Source organism: Enoplosus armatus, chromosome 10 (assembly GCF_043641665.1).
Source record: "Enoplosus armatus isolate fEnoArm2 chromosome 10, fEnoArm2.hap1, whole genome shotgun sequence".
Lineage (NCBI taxonomy): Eukaryota > Metazoa > Chordata > Actinopteri > Centrarchiformes > Enoplosidae > Enoplosus > Enoplosus armatus.
Genome location: NC_092189.1, coordinates 6,578,379 through 6,602,928, shown reverse-complemented (window position 1 = coordinate 6,602,928; position 24,550 = coordinate 6,578,379). Strand labels below are relative to the sequence as shown.

Sequence of the window (24,550 nt, the reverse complement as noted above, 5' to 3'; positions counted from 1 at the left end):
ACTGTTTTAAGACAACAGGGAAGTACAGTGATGCCATACGAGATATAATCAGTAGCCTATTGTGTTTTTTTCTTCCTGCACTGATCAATACGTTTACACAAAAATACACACATTTAAGCCAAATATACAAGTAACCAATGCGAACATGAAGGGACAAATACACAGACAATTAAGTGCATGGATGTCTTATTTATGCTTAAATGTCAATTACATCAGATGAAAGAGGCGGCACTTATTTCCTGTAAGATATTTGTCATCTAGCGGGCGTAAGAGGAAAAAAACACACTGAGGGCAAATCCGCTTCGGCTGCTCATTGGTCCAGAAATATGGAATCAGATGACGTAGTAGTTCCGGGTTTCTAGGTCCTGAGAAAAGGTAACTTTCGGTCATTTCTGTGTTGAAAGACCACGACTGTCCGGGTTTTCCGCTGCTGAAGGTAAGAATGCTTCAAGCCTGCCAGCTAAGCAGGGTATCACTCTCGAGCCGGCCACTGTAATCTCATTACTGCCTTTATCCTGTTTGTAGGTTTATGTTGGGGTTAATTTGTGTGGGCTATGTTGAATTGGTTTTAGCTAACTACAACCTCAGTGGCTAACGTTAATCAACTTGCCGAGGGTTGCTCAATGATACGAGCTGTACCAGCAACGCGTGGCGGCTTTTGTCATCATTTCGTCTGCCATCCCGCCCCTCACCCATTCTCAGATAACCGCTTTATAAAGTAACGTTATGTATTCGCCTCACAGGTTATCTTATTTTGAAGACAGCAAATTCTGATATTCTTTTTTTTGTGTGGTTTAATTTCCTTTTTATGGTTTTAAGACGTTTTACGTCTTGCAAGTAGAAACGACTCTGCCCACACCGAATTTGGGCATATTTTGGTATATCGTCTCATTTGTATGTGTTACAATTTCAACGTCCGCCCAAAATGGCTATTTATGTTGCCATGGAAATAACTCATTCATATGTGATAAGTGTATGACAGGAAATATGGACTATTCGGCCCAACGTATCAGGTCTGACACATCAAGTTGTTTTTATCCCACCGTGCTGTAACGTTATTCATTAAGAGACTCGATGTGCCAGACTATTTGCCTTGCTCCAGGCAATCCGATGTTTTGCAAATGAAATTATTTGAATTTTCTCTTGCTAATTCATGCCCCCCCCCCCCCCCCCCCCCCCCCCCCCCCAAAAAAAAAAAAAAACTGGTCTCTGAAGCCAGAAGGGAGTGGATGCCATATACACTGTTGCACGATGTTTTGTGGTTTACTACTGTTGGTCCACTATGCTGTAAAGGCCCAGGCAAAAGTTCTGGCATACAAAAATATCAACCCCAACCTTTATTTACCTTCTGGAGTACAGCCAGAAGATACAGACATGTGTGACGTAGGTCAGAGCTATGATTCACTGAAATGTGAATCACACTATGTGGAAAGAGAGGACGTCAGGATATGGAGGGTTGGTAACATCACTACACTTTTATCATGAATTGGATAATGTAGCTGAGTAGATGCATAGTCATGTTAATACCAAGAAGTTGCTTTTTATTATCTCATGGTGTGGAAGTTTAATCTTTCTTTATCTGTTGTGTGACAACTGTCTTACAGCTGTCCCACATGACAGCTGTAAGCTACAATTACTGCAGTACACAGTATGCAATTGCATTCCTTTTTTCGTTTAATGCAACATAAACAACAAAACATTAACATTTAGTCTGGTCAGTTTTAACTCCTTCATCCACCCTGCACTGTGAAGTTATTCGCAAGCTGAGCTTGCCCTAGAGTGACCTTTCACTGACCACCAAGTGGGGTGAGCTTCAAGTGTATTGTGATTGGTTGTCCGCAGCTCGATCCTCTTCAGCATAACTCACAGGGCTGTGGTCATTGGACAGAGGCCAGTTTGATCAGAGGGGCCATGTCTCAACACCGCTTTATCCCTCCATGACCTCTCAGATAACCTGCCCTTTATTGTTTAAAGGCAGACAGGACTGTGTACACTACAAAGGAGGGAACTGGCACTGTTGAAACACACCTTCATAGGCTCTGACACATAACTGAGCATTAAAAGCTGACAGACGTACAGATCAAGAAGGAGGTGAGTCTCTGATGAGTACTTGGTGTTCAGCATAGCACAGTCTTCCGGGTAGATAACATGTAGTAAGTAGCTGACTTATTTGATTCTTAAACCATTGTGTTGTCAGACTTCTGTTTTTTTGTGAGACGCGTGCCCCCAGACAAACTTATTTAACCAACTTCCTCTTGCAGACAGCTGGTGTCATGTGACTGATGTGGGGTGAAAAATCAATCCTGACTTTTTTTGCGTTGACTTTTGTAAAATGCTTTGATTAATTATTTCACATGTGCTTTATAAATAAACGTATTCTGATGATGTTTTCTGTTTTTATTCCAACTTAAGGTGTAACGTTTGGGGGACAGTGGACCAAATATTTTCATACTACAGTTGTGGGATTTGTAAAAGATTTGAAAACTTTTCTCCTCGCACACCTGAAACATCTTTGGGACCAGCAACTAGTCTGACCAGCACTCCTGCTCAGTTCCCTTTCTCACTTACACTTCCAGAGAACAGTATGGGTCTCCAGTCAGACTCTGCCCTCCAATCTATCCTCCTCTTTCCAATCCACCTTCTGGTATGGCTGTACTCCGTCCTGTCCTTCCTGCCCTGGTACTACATCACTGGTGCCGGGCAAAGAAAAGCTCTCTCCAAGCGGATAAAGGCTCGTTCCACTTCAGGCAGTAGAGAGGGACCATACCGCTCTGTGGACCACTTTGATTCCCTGGCCAGGGAGGACTTCCCAGGCAAGGACACACTGGATAAGCTGTTCGAGCACGCTGTGCAGCGCTTTGGACAAGCACATTGTCTCGGCACCCGAGATATTCTGAGCGAAGAGAATGAGATTCAACCCAGCGGTAAAGTATTTAAAAAGGTAAGGATTCCCATTACTATATTATTTGTGGGGAGAGGGATTCTTGTGAGGACTGATGTTGCAACTGATCCTTTCTCCTGCTAGCTGATCCTGGGGGAGTATAGATGGTTCTCCTACAATGACCTGGACTTTATAGTCAGTCAGTTTGGCAGTGGATTGGCAGCTCTGGGGCAGCAGCCCAAAAGCAGTATTGCAATCTTCTGTGAAACCAGAGCAGAGTGGATGATCACAGCCCAGGCATGCTTCAGGCGCAATTTTCCATGTGAGTATATTACAGTATGTGCATTATAGTACAAGATGTTGTGTTGTGACTAATGTGTTAACTGCTGCTTTTATATTTTGTCCTCATTATACAGTGGTGACATTCTATGCCACACTGGGAGAGGACGCAATTGCGTTTGGACTGAACGAGACTGGAGTTACACATCTAGTTACCAGTCTGGAACTGCTCGAGACTAAACTGAAAGTGAGTTAATCCCTGACAGCACATGAGTAGGACTGCTGCCTTTGATTTTAAGAGAAGCAACGATTAAGCTACGGTCCTAAACATCTATATCATCATCATGAGATGATCATTTGGTACTAAATAGATAATTTCATTAACTTCAAAGTTGGTATGGGGAACCCAGAAACATATAGTGTACTGTTTTCAGCCACAGATGTATTTAAGTAGGAAACATAGTACAGTCTATCACAAAACAAACGGTGTTCAGTCTAGTTGCATTTTTAAGCTAGTTCAGCTTCCTATCTAAAGACACTCAAACTTCATTATGGCAGTTATTTCTACATGTTATGCTTGTCAAGCCATTTTTAGATTGGGCGTGACAAAATGTGGACTGATAAGTGTGAGAATGGTGAGGAAAACAAAGCTGGGAGAAATAGAGAATGTTGTACATGGGCTCTGTGTGTACAATCTTTCATTTCCCCTGAATCCATACAAGATAAGACCAAAAGCAAATTAACCAAATAATGTAATATGTAGTAAAATTATTTATTTGAATATGATCATCAACATCTAAAACAGACCTTTTTTTATGTCGGTGAATATGGAGCTTGAAATCCTTACGCATGAAAAGGAAATCATGTGATTGTGCATCCTGTTGTGATGGCAGCTTTGTTCTCTCTTTCTGTCCAGAATGTGCTTCCACAGATCCCAAAACTGAAGCACGTGATCTACGTAGACCACAAGAAAGTGAGCACAGACGGCTACCCAGCGGGACTGTCCATCCACAGCATGCAGGCCGTAGGAGACCTGGGCGCGCTGCCGGAGAATAGTGTGTATTTCTCTCTGACTCACCTTGGGCTTTGTTTCTTTGTCAAATTCGGGAGTGAAAAACCTCACACATACAGTGCAAGACAAATAACTATTTGTTTGTCTTGCAGTGGCGAGGGCAATTGTGAAGCCCCAGCCCTCTGATCTGGCTGTGGTGATGTACACCAGTGGCTCCACAGGCAGACCCAAAGGAGTCATGATTGTCCACAGTAACCTAATTGCAGGAATGACAGGCCAGTGTGAACGCATACCTGGACTTGGGTGGGTTTCAGCATTGGTCATTATATATGATTTAGTATAATATAATGTGCACAGCAGTGTTTCGTTTACCATTGTCCAGCCAGGGTTCAACTTACCCCAACTTCCCATCTCTCCAGTGTTCTTTTGTCTATTCCAGCTAAAACAACATTGGCTTAGAACATGCCAAATAGATAACTGTAGAATTTTCCATATAAATTTGTGCTGGGATGGACTTCCTAGAGCAAAATAACCACCGCTCGCCAGCTCTCTAGAGGTGTAAAGAGGTGGATGGTAAATTTTTGAGATTGTGCTAATCTATATTACAAAATGTCAATCAAGGAACCACCTCAATTGGGAATTGGGAACAGCAAAAACATGTAGTAACCTCTGGCCCTAACCTTTACTTTCTCTCCCTGTTGTCTGACAGGCCTGATGATACTTACATAGCCTATCTGCCCCTGGCTCATGTTCTGGAAATGACCGCTGAAATCTCCTGTGTCACATATGGCTGTCGGATCGGCTACTCATCCCCCCAGACTCTGTCAGACCAGGTAATACCCAGCACCAACACCAGGTTATGTTGTATCTGTCAATGTATTTCTTTATAACATACTTGTGCATGGTTACTAATACTTACCTACATTATTGCCATTTGCTTAATCATTGGTGCGGTCTAATGTAATCAGTGCCTTCAATTATAATTTTTTTTGTGTTCCCTTAAGTCCACTAAAATAAAGAAAGGAAGTAAAGGAGACTGCTCTGTGCTCAGACCCACCCTGATGGCAGCTGTGCCAGTAAGAATCCCTCTGTTTGCTCAGTTTTACACACAGTCTTTTTAATCCACTCACCATGGAACGTATAAATGAATCCTATGTTTTCTCCTTACAAGGAAATTATGGATCGCATCAACAAGAACGTGATGAGCAAAGTGCAGGAAATGAGTTTCATTCAGAAGAAGCTGTTTACACTGGGCTACAAATATAAACTAGAGCAGATCAGGAGGGGCTATGACGCACCGCTCTGCAATGCGTAAGAAAACCACTATGCCTTCTCCAGTGCCCTTAGACATATCATTGTGTTGTTCAACTTCAATCAAACACAAAGCAATCTTTCTTTGCAGCCTGTTGTTCCGAAAAGTGAAGAAACTGCTGGGAGGACGGGTGAGGATGATGCTGTCTGGAGGAGCCCCCCTGTCCGCAGCCACTCAGAGATTTATGAATGTATGTTTCTGCTGTCCAGTGGGCCAGGGCTATGGCCTCACTGAGACCTGTGGAGCAGGCACCATCACAGAGGGTAAGATGAGAAGTATAGAGTTGGAAGAGAGTGTAAAGATGGTAATGAATAACTCTGTCATTAAGATATTGTGTCTTTATTATACAGTTGCGGACATCAGCACTGGCCGGGTTGGAGCTCCTCTTCTGTGCTGTGAGATCAGACTCAGGGACTGGGCTGAAGGTATGGCTGAAAAACATTTGGATACATGCTGTGCTTGCAGTGCAGAATGAGAAGTATTTTTTAATTACAGGGTAATTATTTGAAGTTGTCCTACTTGATTTGCTACCTTTGCTCAGGTGGCTACACCAGCAAAGACAAGCCAAACCCCAGAGGGGAGATCCTGATTGGCGGTCCCAATGTAACCATGGGTTACTACAGGAATGAAAGCAACAATCAGGACTTTTTTGCGGATGAAAAAGGTCAGAGATGGTTCTGCACCGGAGACGTAGGAGAGATTTACCCGGATGGCTGTCTACAAATTGTTGGTGTGTATATTTGTTCTCAAAGCAATTACACCATACTTAAGCCCATGGCTGTCATCTGATGGTGTAAAATCACACCATTCGCACTTAATTTCATTGCACTGATAAGCAGTCAATGTGGTTGTAACTTCTGACTGGAAAACTGTACTTAACAGATAACAGAGCACTGTTGTGAACATATTTTTATGCTCTCATTTAGACCGCAAGAAAGATTTGGTCAAGCTGCAGGCCGGGGAGTATGTGTCTCTCGGCAAGGTCGAGTCTGCTCTGAAAAACTGCCCTCTCATAGACAACATCTGTGCCTACGCAAACAGGTGAGTAAGTCGCCTTCATTTAATTTGGAAAAGTTGAAGTTATAGGAAATGTGATTTTTGAGTCGGGTTTCTCCCATATCCATGTGTAGCATTTAAAGTTACTTAACCTCCTAAGACCTGGCATCCACATGCGTGGACATCACATTTTGGATTATACCATAATACTTAATTCTGCTTATATGGAAATTCAAAATTGTCCCCGTATGCGGAACCACATCATGTCAACAGATGATGCTTAGTTTTTATACTTATCAGGTCCCAATAAGCCCAAATAGCAAAGAGAAATTAAGATAGAGCTTGGGTCTTAGGAGGTTAAAACCAGAGATGACGACTAAAAATCACTGTTTTTTTCAGTGTCAGTTTTGATTTATTTTTCAGTCCAGATGCCAAGATGGTATGGGCGGTTCAGTTAGATGCAAATAAATTCCTGATGAAGGAGGTCAAACAATCACATTTCTCACTTTTACAATGCCTTTCATAATCTCAAAATGCCTCCTACATAGGATATAAAGGAGGCTTGGGAAGAGGAATTAGGCTTTAGCCTTTCAATAAGTCAGTTGATATGCTCATATATGTTCTATTGTGTTTAATCCAATTCAACATCGTACACATATCGCATTATTTCATAGACAAACTTCATACATTCTTTTCAGATGTCTGAAGCCGCTCTTTTACATAGTTATGCACTCTTCCCCAAACTACTGCGCTGCTGGATAGATATTTTTGGTGCAAAACCAAACATACTTAAAAAGCACTTAGAACCAGAACAGACCTTTTTTTTTTTAATATTGTGAGTTTCTGAGAATATGATACATTTAATCAGTTTCAACAAAAATACATTTCTTATGGACTAACTACAGCAATTAATAAAAAAACTCCTTCTCACACCGTGGTCACAGACTGGGATGCCTACAGTGAAGCAGTGGCTTGCAGAAATTACAAATGCACTACATCTGGAAAAATCAGAAATGCTTTAAAAAAAAGTCAGAGGGACTTTGCTGAAACTTGCTCACTCTTGATTCAGTTTGTCTGTATAGAATATGCTGTGCTGCTTGTTGTAATGGCTATCCTTGTGCAAACTAGATGTTTCATATGTGTTGCCTCACAGCTATAATGAAAATATTTAGACAAAATAAAATCAATGACGACCGCGGAAACAACATCGCCTTGTGTTGTACGTTGCTATGGCAATACACAAACACGGCACATAGTGTAAAAGCAACAGAGGAATCTCACCCCCATAAACTGTACGTTAGACTGCGATGAGGCCTCAACAACCAGAACTGAACCAGCCCAACAAGAAACCAAATGAAAAGTTTGTTTATGCTGAACACTTACAGAGTATTATCACCCGAATAATGATGCACAGTTCCACTCAACACCTCCAAAAATGACTGGACAAGTTCTGCATTGCACTCTGTGGTGCAGCAGATAGAAAGAGGGACCAACAAGCTAATAACATTACATGTGCGCTGCAGCAGCTGTAACAGTAGTGTTGTGGAAGTAGTAGGGTGAAAAACTCTCCCAATGTACATGTGTCTCCTGAAGAACCTGCACTGTCACTTCTTGGAAGTTGAAATGTCACCTCCTGTCAACTCAAATTAAACTAATAAATCACACATCAGAGGAGACGGCCAGGTTGAGCAGTGTTCCTATTTGGACTGTGATGAAACAGGGCATCTGAACCTGGAAATAAAGATAATAAAATGTTGGTAAAGAAACAACACAGAAGCAACTTACAGCAATTGGTGACATTTCTAAAACGCTGATGGCAAGACAAAATACATACATAATTCATCTTTTAAATACATGTGTGCTTTTGCAAGCAATGTCCTGCTTTACAGCGATAATGTTGGACAAATTTCAAATATGTCAAGTATTTTTTTCACTCCTACAAAGTCTTTGTCCATTCTTATATGCAGATTCACTGCAGCCGTTGGAGATAATACACCTTGCATTAGAGCTTGAAAATATGGTTGAAAGTACATATCATAATCATAGTTTCTTTTTTCATTATGGATGTACTTTGCTATATTTGCTTACATACCACATTAAACCAATTGATGTTCATTACATTGGATTTTGTGGTAATACAAAGTGACTAAATGCAATGTAACTCAAATATTCATTACATATGGCAGTAACAGCTAAGAATATATTATTACTTGTGATTCATGGATAACTTTGACCATACTGTAAGGAGTTTGTTTATATCGTGAATCCTTCTTATATACTGCAAAGAAAGAACGTTTTCCTACCTAAAAAAAATCTGTTGCATAAACTCGACCTTACCCTTACCCCCAGGTTTTAGGTCTTCACCTCTGAACAAGAAAAAAAAAAAAGCCTCTTCCGCTTCTCTGAGTCTAACAACTTTCATACACAATTTACTCCAAATGCTCACACTTGAACCAACACTTCAACTGACATCTTTCAGTTCATGCACTTGCACTGTCACTAAATTCTTTCAGGACTTCCACTTCAACTGAATGTATCCCCTTCTCTGTAACTGATACTTCAGCTTCTTTCAGCACTTTTTTAATTAGCGTTGCAACTTTCCATTTTGTATTTTGAATGTCACTTCAATTGCGACTTCAATGGATTATTACAACTATTTTAAGCTTCAACTTCAAATTTTCAGCAGTGAGCACGCATATAAGGTTCTCTGTAACTTTAGCCTTTTCTAAGCCTTTTATCAACCTTGTTTCATAATGTTCATCTTTGCAGTGACCAGAACTACGTGATCAGCTTTGTGGTTCCCAACCAGAAAAGCTTGACAGAACTGGCCAAACAGAGAGGCATTGTGGGAACTTGGGAGGAGATCTGCACTCACCCCGACATGGAAAGAGAGGTTCTGAGGGCGATCAAGGAGGTTGCTGCTAACAGTAAGAGTTAACCATGTCTTTTCACGATATTGTGATATGGCTGTACTAATAATCTTACTTCTGTCCTTATCACCACATGTTCTTTCTGTATGTTATGTAGCAATATTTTCGGAGAAACTAGTAAATTATTCATTGTATTATACTGTGGTAAACATGAGAGAGCATCACTGTTCTGTTTCTCTTCACTTTTCATCCATATAGTTAAACTCCAGCGATTTGAGATTCCAGTGAAGGTGCATCTGAGTCCAGAGCCGTGGACCCCCGAGACAGGTCTCGTCACAGACGCGTTCAAACTGAAGAGGAAAGAGCTGAAGAACCACTATCTCCACCACATAGAGAGAATGTATGGGCGCAAATAAGTTCGACAATTTCACCCAGGAGTCCCCATTATCACCATAACCACTGTTTGGATCTGTAAATAATCTTCCCGGTACCCAATTGTATTTTTATGCTGTTTGTGTACCACAGATGTCCAAATGAAAATGTCTTGAACAGAAAAGCTGAAAATGTAGATAGTTGTAGCTGTTGATCCATATGTGCTGCTTTTTCTTGTGTGTAGAAATTTTGATTGTCAAAGTGATGCACTCAAGTTGCAACACTTGTTCCATGACAAGGGTCCGAGACCATTACAGCACTCAACTGCCATTCACTTCAATCTGTTGGCACTCCGTTTGTAGCTGATTCAAAAAGTACCACTCCTCCATATGTTGCTGATGGTTTGTTGTTACCTCCATTTAAAATATTAACAACTGTAATCATCATGGCGGCTTATAATGCTCTTTTGTAAAGTTGGAGTACTGATGTTACTGTGCCTTCAGTCTGCAGTACCTGTGTAGTCAAGCAGAAGTAAGTGGCATCTAGATAAAAACAAATAGTTTACGCTTTTGTTACAAAAATGGCTGAACTGCCATGTGACGTTTACTTGAGGCTTTAGGAAAAATATCCCTGCCCACTGACATTTAACATAGAGAAAAATAGTTTCTCATGATCATGTCTGCTTATCCACTTGTGTTTTTTTTTTTTTTTCATGCGTTTGTTATTGTGTCAATTTATTCAGAACGTAAGACCAAAATATGTAAACATAAATGACTCAGGAAGATAAGCAAATGTTTTAATATATGAAATTGTCAGACGGTGGGTTGCTTGTACAGAAAGAACTTCTGTCAACATTCTTGTGGACACCTTATTTATTAAAGAGCAAGCATGCCTAACTACTAAAATGCTTAGCATTAGCTGGTCAGAACTAGCATATTGTAATACTGTGTGTATTTTACCTCAGTTAACAGATTAATGTACAATTTGGTATGAGGCTATTCTGTTCGAGCTAAGCCTGTTCATTTTAATATAGGAGTGTTTTCTATGTGTTGTCGTGTTGATGGATTTGCATCTTAAAACTTTAAGGAAGCAGACGTTGATGGTCACTTCACAGTTGGTTGTTTGGTGATCCTATTTGTATTTATTCCTCCATCACTATGGTCACATGCCTTGTTCAACATTGTAAGAATAAACATCTTTTCATATTCAGTGTTGCATCACATTTTGATTTTATTACAGAAACAAATAAAAAACGGCACCTTGATTTTTTTTTTCTACCCCCCAAGATCATCAGTGTCCATACATTTTAGAGGGGAAAGCAGAGATGAGGAAAACCTCAGCTATTCCAGTCCTGGAAACGGAAACAGTCACTTGCAATCTTCCAAACAGGCTGGTCGTTGTTGGTGGAAGCCTGAGCTGTCAAAAGAAAGTTCTGGTTGAAGAAACGCTGTTTGTTCCCTTCAAACTTGACTGTCCCACCAGTCACCACAAGCAGTGTGGTCTGGCCTTGGGTGGCTTGTTCTGTGAATAAAGAAAGGGTAGATTGATGCTAGATTAGTGTGCCTTGACTAGAAGAATGCATGTTTAGAATTAAAGACCTCGCCTAGATATTTTTATACTTTACTTTGACTTAATAAACAGACATGTCGATGCTCTGCTTCACAATTGCAAGGCTCTCCTCTACTCTAGGAAACATTTGAGATTCACCAATAGCATTGCCCCACTAACCATGAACTGGCTGACAATCCAGCGTGAGAATTTGAAATTCACTTGAAGGCAGAGACTCAAAAAACTCGCCCAGAGCATCCTGTCCTGACACAGCATTCCCATTCCACACCAGGGTCGCCTTGTCCAGGTAGAGCCGGGTCAAGTTCTGAGACATAGGAGCCAAGAACAATGACATCAACCAAAAGCGGAATACAATGTGCTCTACAACCTGACCGATACTGAATACTGATAGTTGAGGAACAGAAAATAACTATACAGCAGCTGATGGTTTTTCAACACTTTTTATTTTTGGTTTAAGGGTCCTTTCAATTTGATGTGTTGCGCAGAACATTTTACAATTGAAAAAAAGTTATCACTGATCTCTTGTGATAAAACTATGCAACGACAATGTAACGTTAAGTTACCCCAAACATATCTTTTTGGACTGCCATTTCTTAATATCTAACATATACGCCAATACCGATATATTTGTGAACCTAAAATCGGACTAATATTGGCCGTGCCGATGTGTCGGTCAACCTCTAATGTGCTCATACAAATGATTTAAAAGAACTCGAGTAACGTTACTGATGTTTTCCAATTCAGTGAGCAAAACGAGACGGTAACTCACCCTCCTTTTCTTATCCATGCAGTCGTAATAAATGTTGACAAATTCTTCTGAATATCTGCATGACTGGTCGGCATGGGTCCTGAAATCCTAGTGACACAGTAATTTATTATATGCTGATCACAATTAGTCAAGTCAACTAGTGAACAAGGTATACGCGACTGTCCATTGTACAAGGCGCACATTGGAAACTAGCTAGCTAGCAAACATTCCGTTAAGCTAGCTGGTTGATTTTAGCGTGTAAAAGTGTAACACGCGTTTCAAACTTACCAGTGTGTTTGCCATAATACAAATATATGGATCAGAACAATCGTGAATAGAGGGGAATCGTTCCAAGCATCAATTTAGGTGGCGGCTTTTTACTAGTTCATTTAACATTAACCAGCGCATTCATTTTGCCGCAAGTATAACTTCCTCCGGGCACCAACTATACCTACCAAAATAAAATCTTTATACTTTTGTTTAAATGCAATGAAGGATATTGATAGCGGGGTTCCAGACCCCTGAGACACTTTCTACTTCTATGCCTTCAGTGATTCAAAAATAATAATAACTGAATGAAAATTAAAAACGACATGGTAATTCAGCCAATAATAGTATTTTAGTTTGAAGAGAAATAAAATCGACCCATGCGGAAGTATAGTTCATAATTTCCTGAGTCATTCCTCTGGTTCAAACCTGAAACGAAACAGGCACCCCATAAGTCTACTTTATACTTTGTTTGACATTTTAAGTAAATTTTACAATGGAGGGTTCTGTATCAAATGTGGAGGTCTGTAATTTTGCTTACACAGGCCAGTTTGAGAAATTAAAACAGTGCATTCTGTCAGATAAAACGCTTGCCTGCAAAACCGACCAGGTAAGAAAGCATGTTTTTGTTAGCCTGAAATAATGACAAATGTCAAGTGACATTTTCCACGTTTTCACCCACGACTTTGTGTAATTTCAGGACCGCAGAACCGCCCTGCACTGGTCTTGTTCTGCTGGCCACACCAACATTGTGGAGTTTCTGCTTGACCTGGGAGTCGAAGTGAATCTGCCAGATGATGTAGGACCAATGGGAGCCCTAATGGTTCTTAAACAGAATTTTGTTAAATGTTTAAAATGTTTATGTGTAAAACAATAATGAGTAATCTCAAGAAGATCAAATGCACTATGTTTTATGAAATGACTACATGTGATGTGTTACTTCCCAGGCTTTGTGGACCCCTCTTCACATTGCAGCATCTGCAGGCAGAGAAGACATAGTGAAATCTCTAATATCCAAAGGAGCTCAGCTGAATTCAGTTAATCAAAATGGATGCACCCCTCTGCACTATGCTGCTTCGAAAGACAGATATGAGGTAAGGTTCTCAGGTTGCAGCAACACTGGCTGATAGTTTGATATACATGATGCCACATGACTGTACTACATGCTCGTAATCTTGAATTTTTATTATGTTTTAATGTGTCTCAAGTAGTGCTGTACATGTAATCAAATTATTATTATTATTATTATTATTATTATTATTAATATTAATATTATTGTTATATTTATAGATGTATTTATTTTTTAGAGCATCATCAAATAGTTCATTAATAGATTATTCAATCAACAGGAAGTTGTCAGTTGTTATTTTGATAATCAATTAATCATTAAGTCTTATTTTCAATAAAACAAAATCCAAACATTCTGTTGTTTAAGCTTGTCAAATTAGCTGCTTTTCCTTGTCTTGATCTTGTATTAAATTAAATATCTTTGGGTTTTGGACTGTTGGTCGCACAAATCAAGACACTTGATAACATCACCTTGGGTTCCAGGAAACTGTGATGGGCCTTTTTTACTGTTTTCTGATTTATATTGGCCAAACAATTAATTGGCAGATGAATCGATTATGAAATGAATCACTTTGGCTTTTGGCTTTGCTGTTGCTTTTATTTAATTGAGGTAGACTTATCAATCAATTATCAATTGGATAATACATGTACTGCAGGATAACATTGCTATCAACTTCTGCAATATTTTGCAATAGGTACTTTTAATTGTTTAGTGGTAACAGCACTATGTCATCAGTTGCATCATTCTATAGTAGTATAGTAGTAGCAGTTTCAGTCCTGAACCACAGGCTATTTTATCAGGAAATTTTTTTTACCAGAGCCAAACCATATCCTACACGATGATGATGATGATGATGATGATGATATTGCATATTTAAGCGTATTATGCTATAAGTGATAAAGCGGGCAACACTACCTATTATCTTAAATCTTAAATGAAAACGTTTGTCCCAAACATTCATTAGCGAGTTGTGAAAAAACATTAAGTACAGTTCAACTTATTGACAAACTCATTTTAGCGTATCATTACTTTCTTATACTGGTAAAAAGAGTTTAAGTGACCATGAAAGTTGAGATTTTTTTTGTTTTCAAATGTTTGTATTTTTTATATATTATCAGTTTTCAAGGATGTTTCTCTTAAGGCACACATGAAGAAAGTTTGCTAAAATCAAACACTGCAAACACTGACATTAGCTCAATAGAGTTTTATGTTTTCAGTTTTATTCCAGAGGATGTTATGATCTGTGACATAGAGTCTTATAACCTTGGACTGGCTTTAATATTACCTTCTCCAAATGCCAACCAGTTCGGCCTTGTATTTATTTTGCTGCTTAACTGGGTATTTTCTTTCACTCCTGTATACAATTAGTATTTAGTATGGAATTGGAACACAGAAAATGACTTTGCTGTACATCCCTCACCACTGCAGAGAGCGACAGCATGTCCCATTAAACACTATACATGTAAATTGTAAATGTACTTATTGGATGAAATTAGTAACTTAACACACACGCTGCTGTTGTATGAACTTTGGCCTGCCTCTCCGAATCCACAAGGACAGGATCTGAAACTGTACCTTTCCTGTAAATGGGAAATCACTGAATTTTAAAAATAGGTCTCTTGTCCCTCTTTATAGATTGCCCTGCTGTTGTTGGAAAACGGAGCAGACCCCAATGTCACCGACAGGTTGGAGTCCACTCCCCTTCACAGAGCGTCTGCTAAGGGCAACTACCGCCTCATCCAGCTGCTTCTCAAACAGAGTGCCTCAACCAACATCCAGGACTCACAGGGCAACACAGCACTGTATGTGAATAAGTAGTTGTCTAATACAACATTGTGGCTGCTGGGACAAACATACAGTTGCAGTGGAATATTGTAGGCTGACATGAACAACCACAAACCCTTAAAGGGTCAGTCAGTCCTCCTAAATTGAAAGAAAAAATGTCTCATCTACCTTTAGTGGTGTCCAGCCACGGAGCTATGTCTGGCTTTATTTGCTTTGAATTTTAGTTTACCTCCACCTAAATATAAGGGAGGTGAATGGAATTTAGTATGTGGTGTTTACATTTTTGTATTTACAATTCTGCATGCATTTTTTTTTTACCAGCCACCTGGCGTGTGATGAGGAGCGTGTGGAAGCAGCCAAGTTGCTGGTGGAACATGGGGCCAGCATCTACATTGAAAACAAGGAGGAGAAGACCCCCCTCCAGATAGCCAAGGGCAGCCTGGGCAACTTACTTCGTCGGATTGTGGAGGGATGATGCATTTACTGACCTACAGGTCATGTTCCAGCTCGAATCCCCACCATCGCCATGTTACATAATGGCAATTCTCATCCCAGTCCATCCTCCCTGAGCGGCCTGATGTGACACATTCAAATGTATACAAGGTGGAAGACGAAACAGTGCCAGGGAGAAAAGTGGGACTCTACTGCGTTCTGCTCCTCAGATGGGGCAGTGAAACTGCTCAGACCTTAGATGTCTCTCTTCTGCAGAAAGCACAGTCTATATAACACTGCAGCCTATTTTCTATGAAGTTTGAATTGTTGCAAAAATTGCTAAATAAAAATCAATGTTCAGCCTGTCAATAAAGTATGTTTGGGATGTATTTATTTAAGCATTGGATCCAGCTAATGTTTGCCATCTGCCCTTTGACCTATTGCCACCTTTAATGACTGAAGCAATAGTTGCCCTCCATACAGTGATCAATGTTTACTCCATATTGTGATTTTATTCATAGCTTGAACCATTAGCTGACTTCCATGTTCTGTATGTAGAGTATTGTGAATATCTCTCTCTATGGTTGTAGATGTTTTTAATGCAGTGCTGAATAGGAGCAGGCATACTTTGAAAGTGGTTATGAAGATAGTTTTGGCAAAAAAAAGTGAGCTACTGTGAAATGGCACAGGTCACAAGTATGAGCTCCAGTGGGCTTTGTGCGCATCTGTAGAGGGACTCCTTAACTGGCCAGAATTGTAGGGTGGGCTTTACTTTACAAAGTGAAAATCTTGTTTTTGCTGATCCCCAGTTGTTTAACGTCTCACCTTGCTGCAGTGCTGTACAGGTGTACTCTAGGACCTTGTGACATCACTGTTGGGTGTGGTTACATGTGCAACAAAGCACACTGGTCAGAGGTGAAATAGGCTTGAAAATTTCAATCAGAGAAGGTAGCAATAACTGTTTTTCGGCCACTTGGTAGCAGCAGAAATAAGCTGTGAACAAAACCCTGACATATCACCACCTTTTAGGTTGATATAGCAAACTTGTTAGCAAGCTGCTAAATGCTCCACTCTGTTCACCAACTAGTTGCCAACTGTGTCTGCTGTCTGGTGCTGAGCAGGTAGTGTAAAGTTTTTCACTTAAAACAGCTGCCTTGTGTGTCTGAAAATGTCGTTATGAGAGTGATGAGAGTGAACCAAAACAGTAAAGTTGGGGGCCGGACAGCTAAACAATGAGGTGAAACTCGCTATAAAGGTCCATAAAGCTGCACATTTGGGTGATAATTCTCTCTAGGTTCATCACAACAAGTGATTACTTTCACACTATCACATTGGTCTCATGGTGTCATATGATAAATTGTCATTGTAAAAAAATCAATTATAGTCTCTTTAAACTCAAGTAGTCACTGTCACAAAGACAGTGACCTTTGATACAATGGAAGACAAACCACTTGAAATCTAAACGTCATTTTATATCTACGTCTTACATGTAAATAGTCATCCTGTCATCCCCACACTGATCTTTTCTCGTGTATATTATTTTAAATCTATATGCTCTGGCATTACTAAAAACATCCTCTCCTGTCCACAGTTACTTACAGGAAGCAGCCCCCATGCTTCTTACTGCATCCAAAAGATCAGAGCACATTACTCCCTTTAGTGTTTTTGGCAATTAATTTGTAAGATTTTGATGTCACAGTTTACCTCAGACCATCTCTGTCTGAGTTGGGACATAGCCTCACACCAGTGGCAGACTCTGAGGGGCAGGGCACCAGCTGCATGTGGGAGCTTTATCACATCTTGCACATTGGGCCACCACAAGAGGCACTTTTGCAGCATTCCACCAGTGCCTTAAATTTCTCAGGCAAGGAACTTGTGGCTGTTCCAGGTTCAATTAATAAATAATGAAAACATTTATAGACTTGTTTTCTTTTGCCTAAAATTAAAATAATGTGTGTCATTTATTATATATGTGTTAATATTAAAACATGCCCACTATAAACAGTGGTGGAACAAGTACTCTCACTCTATGTAAAAGTAGCAATACCACAATGTAAAAATACATAATGTTACTTAAGTAAAAGTATGCAAGTATTATCAACAAAATTTAATTAAAGAATAAAAGTAAAAGTAGCCATTATGCAAGCAGAATTGTCTCAGCCAGAGTTATAATATTATATAATATACAAGTGGATAATTATTACTAATGCATTAACATGTAAGAAACATTTTTAATGTTGTAATTGGTCTGAGATTGGGCTGGTTCTAGACATTTTATGTTCTGTTTATTATATATATATATATATGTATATATATATATATAAGCTGTCAGAGAAATGTATAGTGTAGAGTAAAAAGTACAATAAATGTAGTGGAGTATTAGATGTATAAAGTGGTAGTAAATACCAGTTAAAATACACCACTGACAACAAATGTGAACATATTGTGTAATACAAGCAAGACATATACCTATCTTGCAAAAGGCAGTGTTAATGATAGATATTACAATAAATAGGAAGTATGTAAACTGTTTAACCTGGGGAAGAACTGTGGTTTCGTTGGGAAATGCCAGTTTAGTTTATTCACCGCGAGTCTCTGTCCCTGACGTCACAACAGCATTGTCCAACCCCGCTGCCTTCACTTCCGGAAAACGAGGTCACGTCAAATACACAGTCCTCTTCAATAATTGGATTCTGCTGTAGGCGGTGTTCACACCAAAGACTGACTGAAATTAGAGACTGAAGAGCTGGCTGTAAGGTATTTAACGGTAATTATTTAAGTTTTGCAATGATAGTTTGTCAGGCAACTTTTTGACCTGACGTTATGTAGAATAGCTATGCTAACGTAGCTAGCTAATGCTTGTAGCTAGCGTTAGATGACATCTTCACAATCCCGTTTACTAACCTAACATTACAGCTCAAGAGCACCGGTGGATGTCCAGGTCGACTGTTTCTACACCTTACTGATAAGCGTACTTTTAGCTCATCGTATTGGTTTATTCGTCTAACCACTGAGCAGTGTGTGTCTAGTTAGCGAGGTGTCAGCTGTCAGATGCAAGCAGCAGACTGTTAGCTTTAATCGGCGTTTACCCACCCGAAACTATGGGGCTGTTGTGTCGCTATTGTTTAACTCAAAGCTTCGTGATCTTTCTGGAGTTTTTCGGGGCCTGGCCTCGTTACAATCTAACCACTAATATAAGTGATCATAGTAGGTGGGTGTCTGAGTTAACTCGCTATCACATGACTTAACACCTCTGACGCCATGTACTTCCAACTTTTGTGTGAAGCAGTTTTGGCTGATTCAGATGCAGCGAGTATCTTTACAAATGTCTGAGATGTTGGCTTCTGTGACTGTGCATAAAAACACAAATTTATACCTGAACTTTGTTCTTGATCTGGTGAGTGTTCCCTTGAAAGAATGCCGACATGTAACACAGTTCAAAGATCACAAGCTGCTCCACTCAACCAAGTAAATACACCGTCTTAAAGATAACAGAAGATCAATAAAAAGTTGCTTAATCAGTGTTGATATGCTGTGGTTACAACATCAGTATTATATATCAAGATGTGATGGTGTTCTCTGCTTTGGGATTAAATTGTTAAGTTCGTTTAGTTTGCTTGTTTTATAGCCTCCAAAACACAGTTGCTGGGAAAACAAATAAATATCTCCCACTCCATAAGTTCTTTGCTGTACCTATGGTGGGCTTGTATCTCCTCTATGCGTTCAGTACAATATGCAGTTGAGAATGCTACACATGTACTCTCTAAAAAGAGAAAACCTTAGGCTATGTGACTGCAATGCAGAGATGAAAACATTAAAGTTCCACCCTCTAGAAAAATATGTATAAGTGGGGGTGTGGTGTGCTTCCCATGATGTGTTACATAATTTCACGTGTTACTGATGCACAGCATGCACCTTTGCTTTTATTTTATGAGAATATTATGCCATGCCTCCATAATGCTGATCTTTTTAGTTGTATGTGTCCTACATATCTTATTAGACCTATTTGATCATCAGTGTATGCCTAATTGTCCTATACCGTCTCTAAGGAGGAGTTCTTATGTTTGTCCTTTGGCATGGTGTGTGTTGTTGGGCTGGAAAGGGACACACCCTGTGCAATAGTTGTGTATTACAGTGTACTGATCCTGCATCTCCAGTGCCCATCCCTCACATGGAATATCCAATGCTTCCGTGTGGTTACACTTCTCTTAAAGGCACAGAGCCTAAATGTGGTAATCAGTTTTCTGGTGCCCAACACAGAAATCCATTCAACCACAGAATTGTCTGATTTTTAAACTACTTTTCGACCCTATGAAATAAAGTTTAAGTTAGCTACTTTGTTTACTTTTTCCTATGTTAAATGCTACAAATGTGAGTCACAAATGTGTATATCAAGAAGTGATTTCTCTGATATTATTTGACCCTTTTTTTAGACATTTGCTTAACTTTGAAATGTATATACACCTAATCCCTACAGCATATTTTTTCTTTCTGTTTTGTCTGCAGACGTTCTGTCCATCACATTAGTCCACTCAGCAGTTTCCTGCCTGGTTCCATCATGTGTGACCTCAGACAAGACAGCGATCTGGAGACGGATCACTCGGATGATTTTTCCCTGATGAACAGTCGCCTGGACTCATTCCGTGGCTCCGGCCTGGCCCAGCAGGTGTCGGCAGAAAGATTGGCCCGGGCCGGCTTCTACTTCACAGGCCATGCTGATCGTGTCCGCTGTTTCAGCTGCCAGAAGACTGTGGAGAACTGGTGCAGGGGAGACACACCTGTAGAGAGGCATAAGGAGGTAATCACAATAGTAGTGAAAAACAAATGTGATTTACTTTTTGGTTTTCATTCTTTTCTAAATAGATACATCATACTTTCCTTGTTGTTACAGGTTTCCCCATCATGCAGGTTTCTCAGCTGCACCCACCGCTCCAGTTGTAACACGAGTTCTGATACCACACTAACTAATGGTTCCATCTACAATGAAGAAGCAGAGGACATGGAATATCGTTTGAGAACAGGAGAGGTGGTTGATGAGTCCACCTACCCAATGGCCCCTCACATGAGGAATGAGGAGGCCCGGCTTCAGACCTTCTCGTGCTGGCCCTCCACTGCTCCTGTGAGACCCCAAGATCTGGCCCAAGCCGGCCTCTACTACTTAGGGAAGGGCGACCGGGTGCAGTGTTTCTGCTGTGGTGGCGTGCTGAGTGGCTGGGAAGCAGGGGACACCGCCTGGGGAGAACATGGCAAACATTTTCCCTACTGCTTCTTCATCCTCGGGCACGATGTGGGCAACATCCCATTCCAGGGGCATACAGAGGAGGAGTGCAGCAGCAGACAACATGCAAACACTCGTGTCCCTATTGGGAGTTTTGAGGAGAGGCTTGGTAGCTTTGCAGGCGTCCAGCACCCTATTGATCACGAGAGGCTTGCCAGAGCTGGCTTCTACAGCACAGGTAGAGAACAGATACCTGAACAAGGGGGACATAGTCTTGGGACTAAACAACATTTCAAAACTTTGAGCGATTCAATATTTTCATAGCTATGAAGGCAAGCAAGTTTGAATTGTGTTTGTCCTTGCAGGGAACGGAGACCGGGTGTTGTGTTTCCGCTGTGGTGGAGGTTTGAAAGGCTGGCAGCCTGAGGAAGACCCTTGGGAAGAACATGCCAAACACTACCCTGGGTGAGAACAACCATGATATTCCCTTTTCTTTCTTTCAGATTCTGATTTTTTTTTTCTTTTTGCTGCATTTGTTTTAATACAGTTATATGTTTGTTTTTTAATCAGATGCAGCTTCCTGTTGGCAGAAAAAGGACAAGAATTTGTCAGCAGCATCCAGCTTCAAGACCCACGAGGAAATAGAGCTGTAAGCATTCAGTGCTTTTACATGCACTTAAGTAAATGGGTTGTTCTGTAATCTGATTTTGTAAACCTCATGTAATCTAGACACTTGATTTCCTTAATCGGGATAGGGACCTAGAGAAACCTGGTGAACACCTGATCTCCTGGCGAATGATATGCTTAACCTGGTTTCTAACCAGCATTTACATGTGGCAAAATATTTAAATCCAAAATATGGCTAAAATAAAAATAAATAAGTCATTTTCCACAACTGAACTCTTTGAAACATTTCGACACCTATGCATTGTAAAAAAGGTAAATGTGTTTTGCACATGTTACGTCTGTCCTGAAACAATACTCACTTTATGTAATTTTTTTATTGTATTTAAGTATTATTAGAAAGTGTTCTTTTGTCCAAAATCCACAGTCCTCGTTCTGTGTTCAAATGATTTAAGTTCAGCTGATGATAATATATGAGGCTTCATCAATCTGAATTAGACAAATCAAGTACTGCAGAAATCAGTCTTTTTAGTACCAAATTCTCTTTGTGTTAATATCCCTCTGCCGTGGCTCAGAGGGAAGCAAGCGCTGTCCATTGGAACACAGAGGAGGGGATTTTGTTCTAAAAAAAGACAGTACCTCTCAAAGATACCCACATATTAGCTTCAGTTTAACTTTTCATTGCATTTTATACAGAACAAGGACTGATTCCGTCCCCCCATCTCTTACATTGAAATCTCTTTAAGAGGGGATCTCTTCGCAGGCAGTATGGAGAGGTGGAACAATTACAGCAACCAATAACTCAACGTACATATGGGCACGTAAATGCTGTTTGAAGACAAATGTGAACTGATCCTTTAACTACAGCGATGCAAAAGGTCCTCAGTAGGAATTTTGTTTTTTGGTTGGACAAATGTGTGCTTATGATGTTTACATGATAATACTCAGTACTGAAATATTTGTTGTTCTCTGGACAAATATACACAATTTGGCTATGTGGAACAATGATCAATCAAAGGTGTTGTCATTTGTAGTGATGTCACTCTGCTTGCATTATTCTGAAAATAACTATGACCATGTTTGTTTCCAGACTTCAAGTCACCAGAATGGATTCTCAGGAGACAGGAATGGTAAACATTTATATTTTGTAATTTGACCACCCTTTTTTTTTGAACATTTAAGAATAATTTAAAACATCTGTACTTCAAGAAAATGACAAGACGTAAAAAATGGTATACCGGTAACAAATTCAAATAACGTAACTGAATAAAACAGGTAGTTGTGTACACTGATGATTCCTCTTCGTGTTCAGAGGTGCTGCGGTCTGCCATGGCTCAGAAGGCCATAGGCATGGGTCTGGAGCCCAGTGTGGTGGAAAAGACCACGTTGGAGAAAATCAGTAGGACAGGCTCAGGCTACTCCAGCCTGGAAGCACTTATAGAGGATTGTCTTAACAACACACCAGTGACACAGGAGCCAGGTACTGTGCCTCCTGTATGCTGAACCAGGTTCAGAGCATAAACAAATACTGTTGTTAACTACATAAAATGAATCCTGAGCAGCAGTGATTTAAATTTTTCCCCTCTTTCTTCCAGATGAGGACCCACTGGAGAAACTACGGAAGCTGCAGAGGGAGAAACAGTGCAAAATATGCATGGACAGAGATATTTCTATTGTCTTCATTCCATGTGGTCACCTGGCCACTTGTAAGGAGTGTTCAGAGTCGCTCATCAAGTGTCCGATCTGCTGTGGAGCCATAACACAGAAGATCAAGACCTATATCGCTTAAGGGAATCATGGACTCTTCCCAAACGTCAATGCTGCTTTCTCACTATCTTTATAATATTGTATTTTAATATTAAATGTAGATAGCATGTAATATACATATATATAAAGATATAAGGACCTTGTTGTTTGAATGCGTATGTGAATGGAAAAAATGTGTATATGTCACAAGAAAATATTTTCACAATCACTGAGATGGTAAAAAGCTGCTGATATTGAGATGAGATGATAAATGGCTGATGTTGATTTTCGATGCCATTAATGGGTACTGAAACTTATAAATACACACTAAAGGGCAATTCCCATTTTGCAACACTCTTTCTTGCCAGAGGTGCCTTTCTCGAGGTTTATGTACTTGTGTCTCGTTTTGTTTTGTTTTATCACAGTTGAATTAGACATGGGATGTAGTATTGGTCAGCTTCATACATTTATGTGTCCCACTCATCTGTTTTTTTCTTGCGTACTTAATGTTTTAGACTTAATTTTCTCCATGTTTGCTGCTCTGTATAGAAATGTATAAAGGTAGATCTACGAATCCTTTAAGTCTTTGTTTTATCATTGACAAAATAGATGCTAGATTAGGGTCTGCAATTAATCAGTGTGGTGTGAAACTATTTTACCATTCCATCTTGCAATATGTTGTGTCATCAAGAGTGAATAAATTTCAATTATTGAACTTGAATTGTGTTGTTCTTTGATAACTATTACATTTTGCATTTTTAACTACAACTGGGTAGATTAGGTGTTTAGAGGACACCAACACAACCTACTTAGAAAGGCTGTGTATAACTTTGTAAAATGAGTATCCTGAAATTTCCTTATGAGTTATTCTTTTTTTTTTTATCAGCTAGAGACACACTTGATGTGACCTTTGCAAAGAGCTCCTGTAGATACTAATATTTCAAATGGAACACAAACAGCATTTTGGTTTTGGTAATTACAAAAATATTTTATTTTTATGGGGGCAGCTTGCAGGTAATATCTACATTAATAGATAGGGTGTGAGATGGCCAAATTAAAATACATATAAAGATGGATTTAACTCCCTGTGTCACAAAAGGGTTCAAATGAACCCATTTTAGAGATCGGTTATATCTCAAACAATGGAAAAAAGGAAGCTGAACTGTGCAGTATAGGAATTCTCTTCTTCGCCCCTTGTTCTTAGATGGATTTAAGCCTTTTACCGAAATAGTTCAGACCTCTGCCTCTGTCGTTTCCCACAGCAGTTCGAAAGAGAAGACAAAACACAAAGTACAGAAGCAGCAGTATTGAGATGTAGTACTTGTCGGTGACCGGTAGATGTCAGCTCATCAACAGTGTATCTAATGCGG

At 39.8% G+C, this 24,550-nt stretch overlaps 4 protein-coding genes across 4 annotated transcripts; 3 read left to right on the top strand and 1 right to left on the bottom strand.

Annotated features, from left to right (window-relative positions):
* The first annotated feature begins 415 nt into the window (after window positions 1-415).
* acsl4a (acyl-CoA synthetase long chain family member 4a) lies at window positions 416-10,931 on the top strand. The gene is made up of 15 exons (XM_070913055.1): window positions 416-436; window positions 2,413-2,941; window positions 3,026-3,203; window positions 3,298-3,407; window positions 4,077-4,215; window positions 4,325-4,475; window positions 4,882-5,005; window positions 5,177-5,248; window positions 5,344-5,483; window positions 5,575-5,747; window positions 5,835-5,909; window positions 6,026-6,214; window positions 6,411-6,525; window positions 9,250-9,407; window positions 9,609-10,931. The coding sequence occupies exons 2-15, from the start codon at window positions 2,585-2,587 to the stop codon at window positions 9,764-9,766; spliced, it is 2,139 nt and encodes a 712-aa protein (XP_070769156.1). The 5' UTR covers window positions 416-436; window positions 2,413-2,584; the 3' UTR covers window positions 9,767-10,931.
* On the bottom strand, window positions 10,546-12,450 carry nxt2 (nuclear transport factor 2-like export factor 2). The gene is made up of 4 exons (XM_070913056.1): window positions 12,328-12,450; window positions 12,061-12,147; window positions 11,451-11,595; window positions 10,546-11,243 (listed from the first exon to the last, which is right to left on the bottom strand). Exons 1-4 carry the CDS (start codon window positions 12,340-12,342, stop codon window positions 11,059-11,061), a joined length of 432 nt encoding a protein of 143 aa, XP_070769157.1. The 5' UTR covers window positions 12,343-12,450; the 3' UTR covers window positions 10,546-11,058.
* Window positions 12,451-12,761: 311 nt separating this feature from the next.
* Window positions 12,762-15,948, top strand: psmd10 (proteasome 26S subunit, non-ATPase 10). The gene is made up of 5 exons (XM_070913454.1): window positions 12,762-12,916; window positions 13,007-13,105; window positions 13,254-13,400; window positions 15,011-15,177; window positions 15,482-15,948. Exons 1-5 carry the CDS (start codon window positions 12,803-12,805, stop codon window positions 15,633-15,635), a joined length of 681 nt encoding a protein of 226 aa, XP_070769555.1. The 5' UTR covers window positions 12,762-12,802; the 3' UTR covers window positions 15,636-15,948.
* A 2,323-nt stretch (window positions 15,949-18,271) lies between these two features.
* xiap (X-linked inhibitor of apoptosis) lies at window positions 18,272-23,895 on the top strand. Its single transcript, XM_070913292.1, has 8 exons — window positions 18,272-18,349; window positions 20,099-20,390; window positions 20,484-21,048; window positions 21,176-21,275; window positions 21,381-21,459; window positions 22,525-22,564; window positions 22,747-22,914; window positions 23,030-23,895. The coding sequence occupies exons 2-8, from the start codon at window positions 20,151-20,153 to the stop codon at window positions 23,221-23,223; spliced, it is 1,386 nt and encodes a 461-aa protein (XP_070769393.1). The 5' UTR covers window positions 18,272-18,349; window positions 20,099-20,150; the 3' UTR covers window positions 23,224-23,895.
* Window positions 23,896-24,550: the final 655 nt, after the last annotated feature.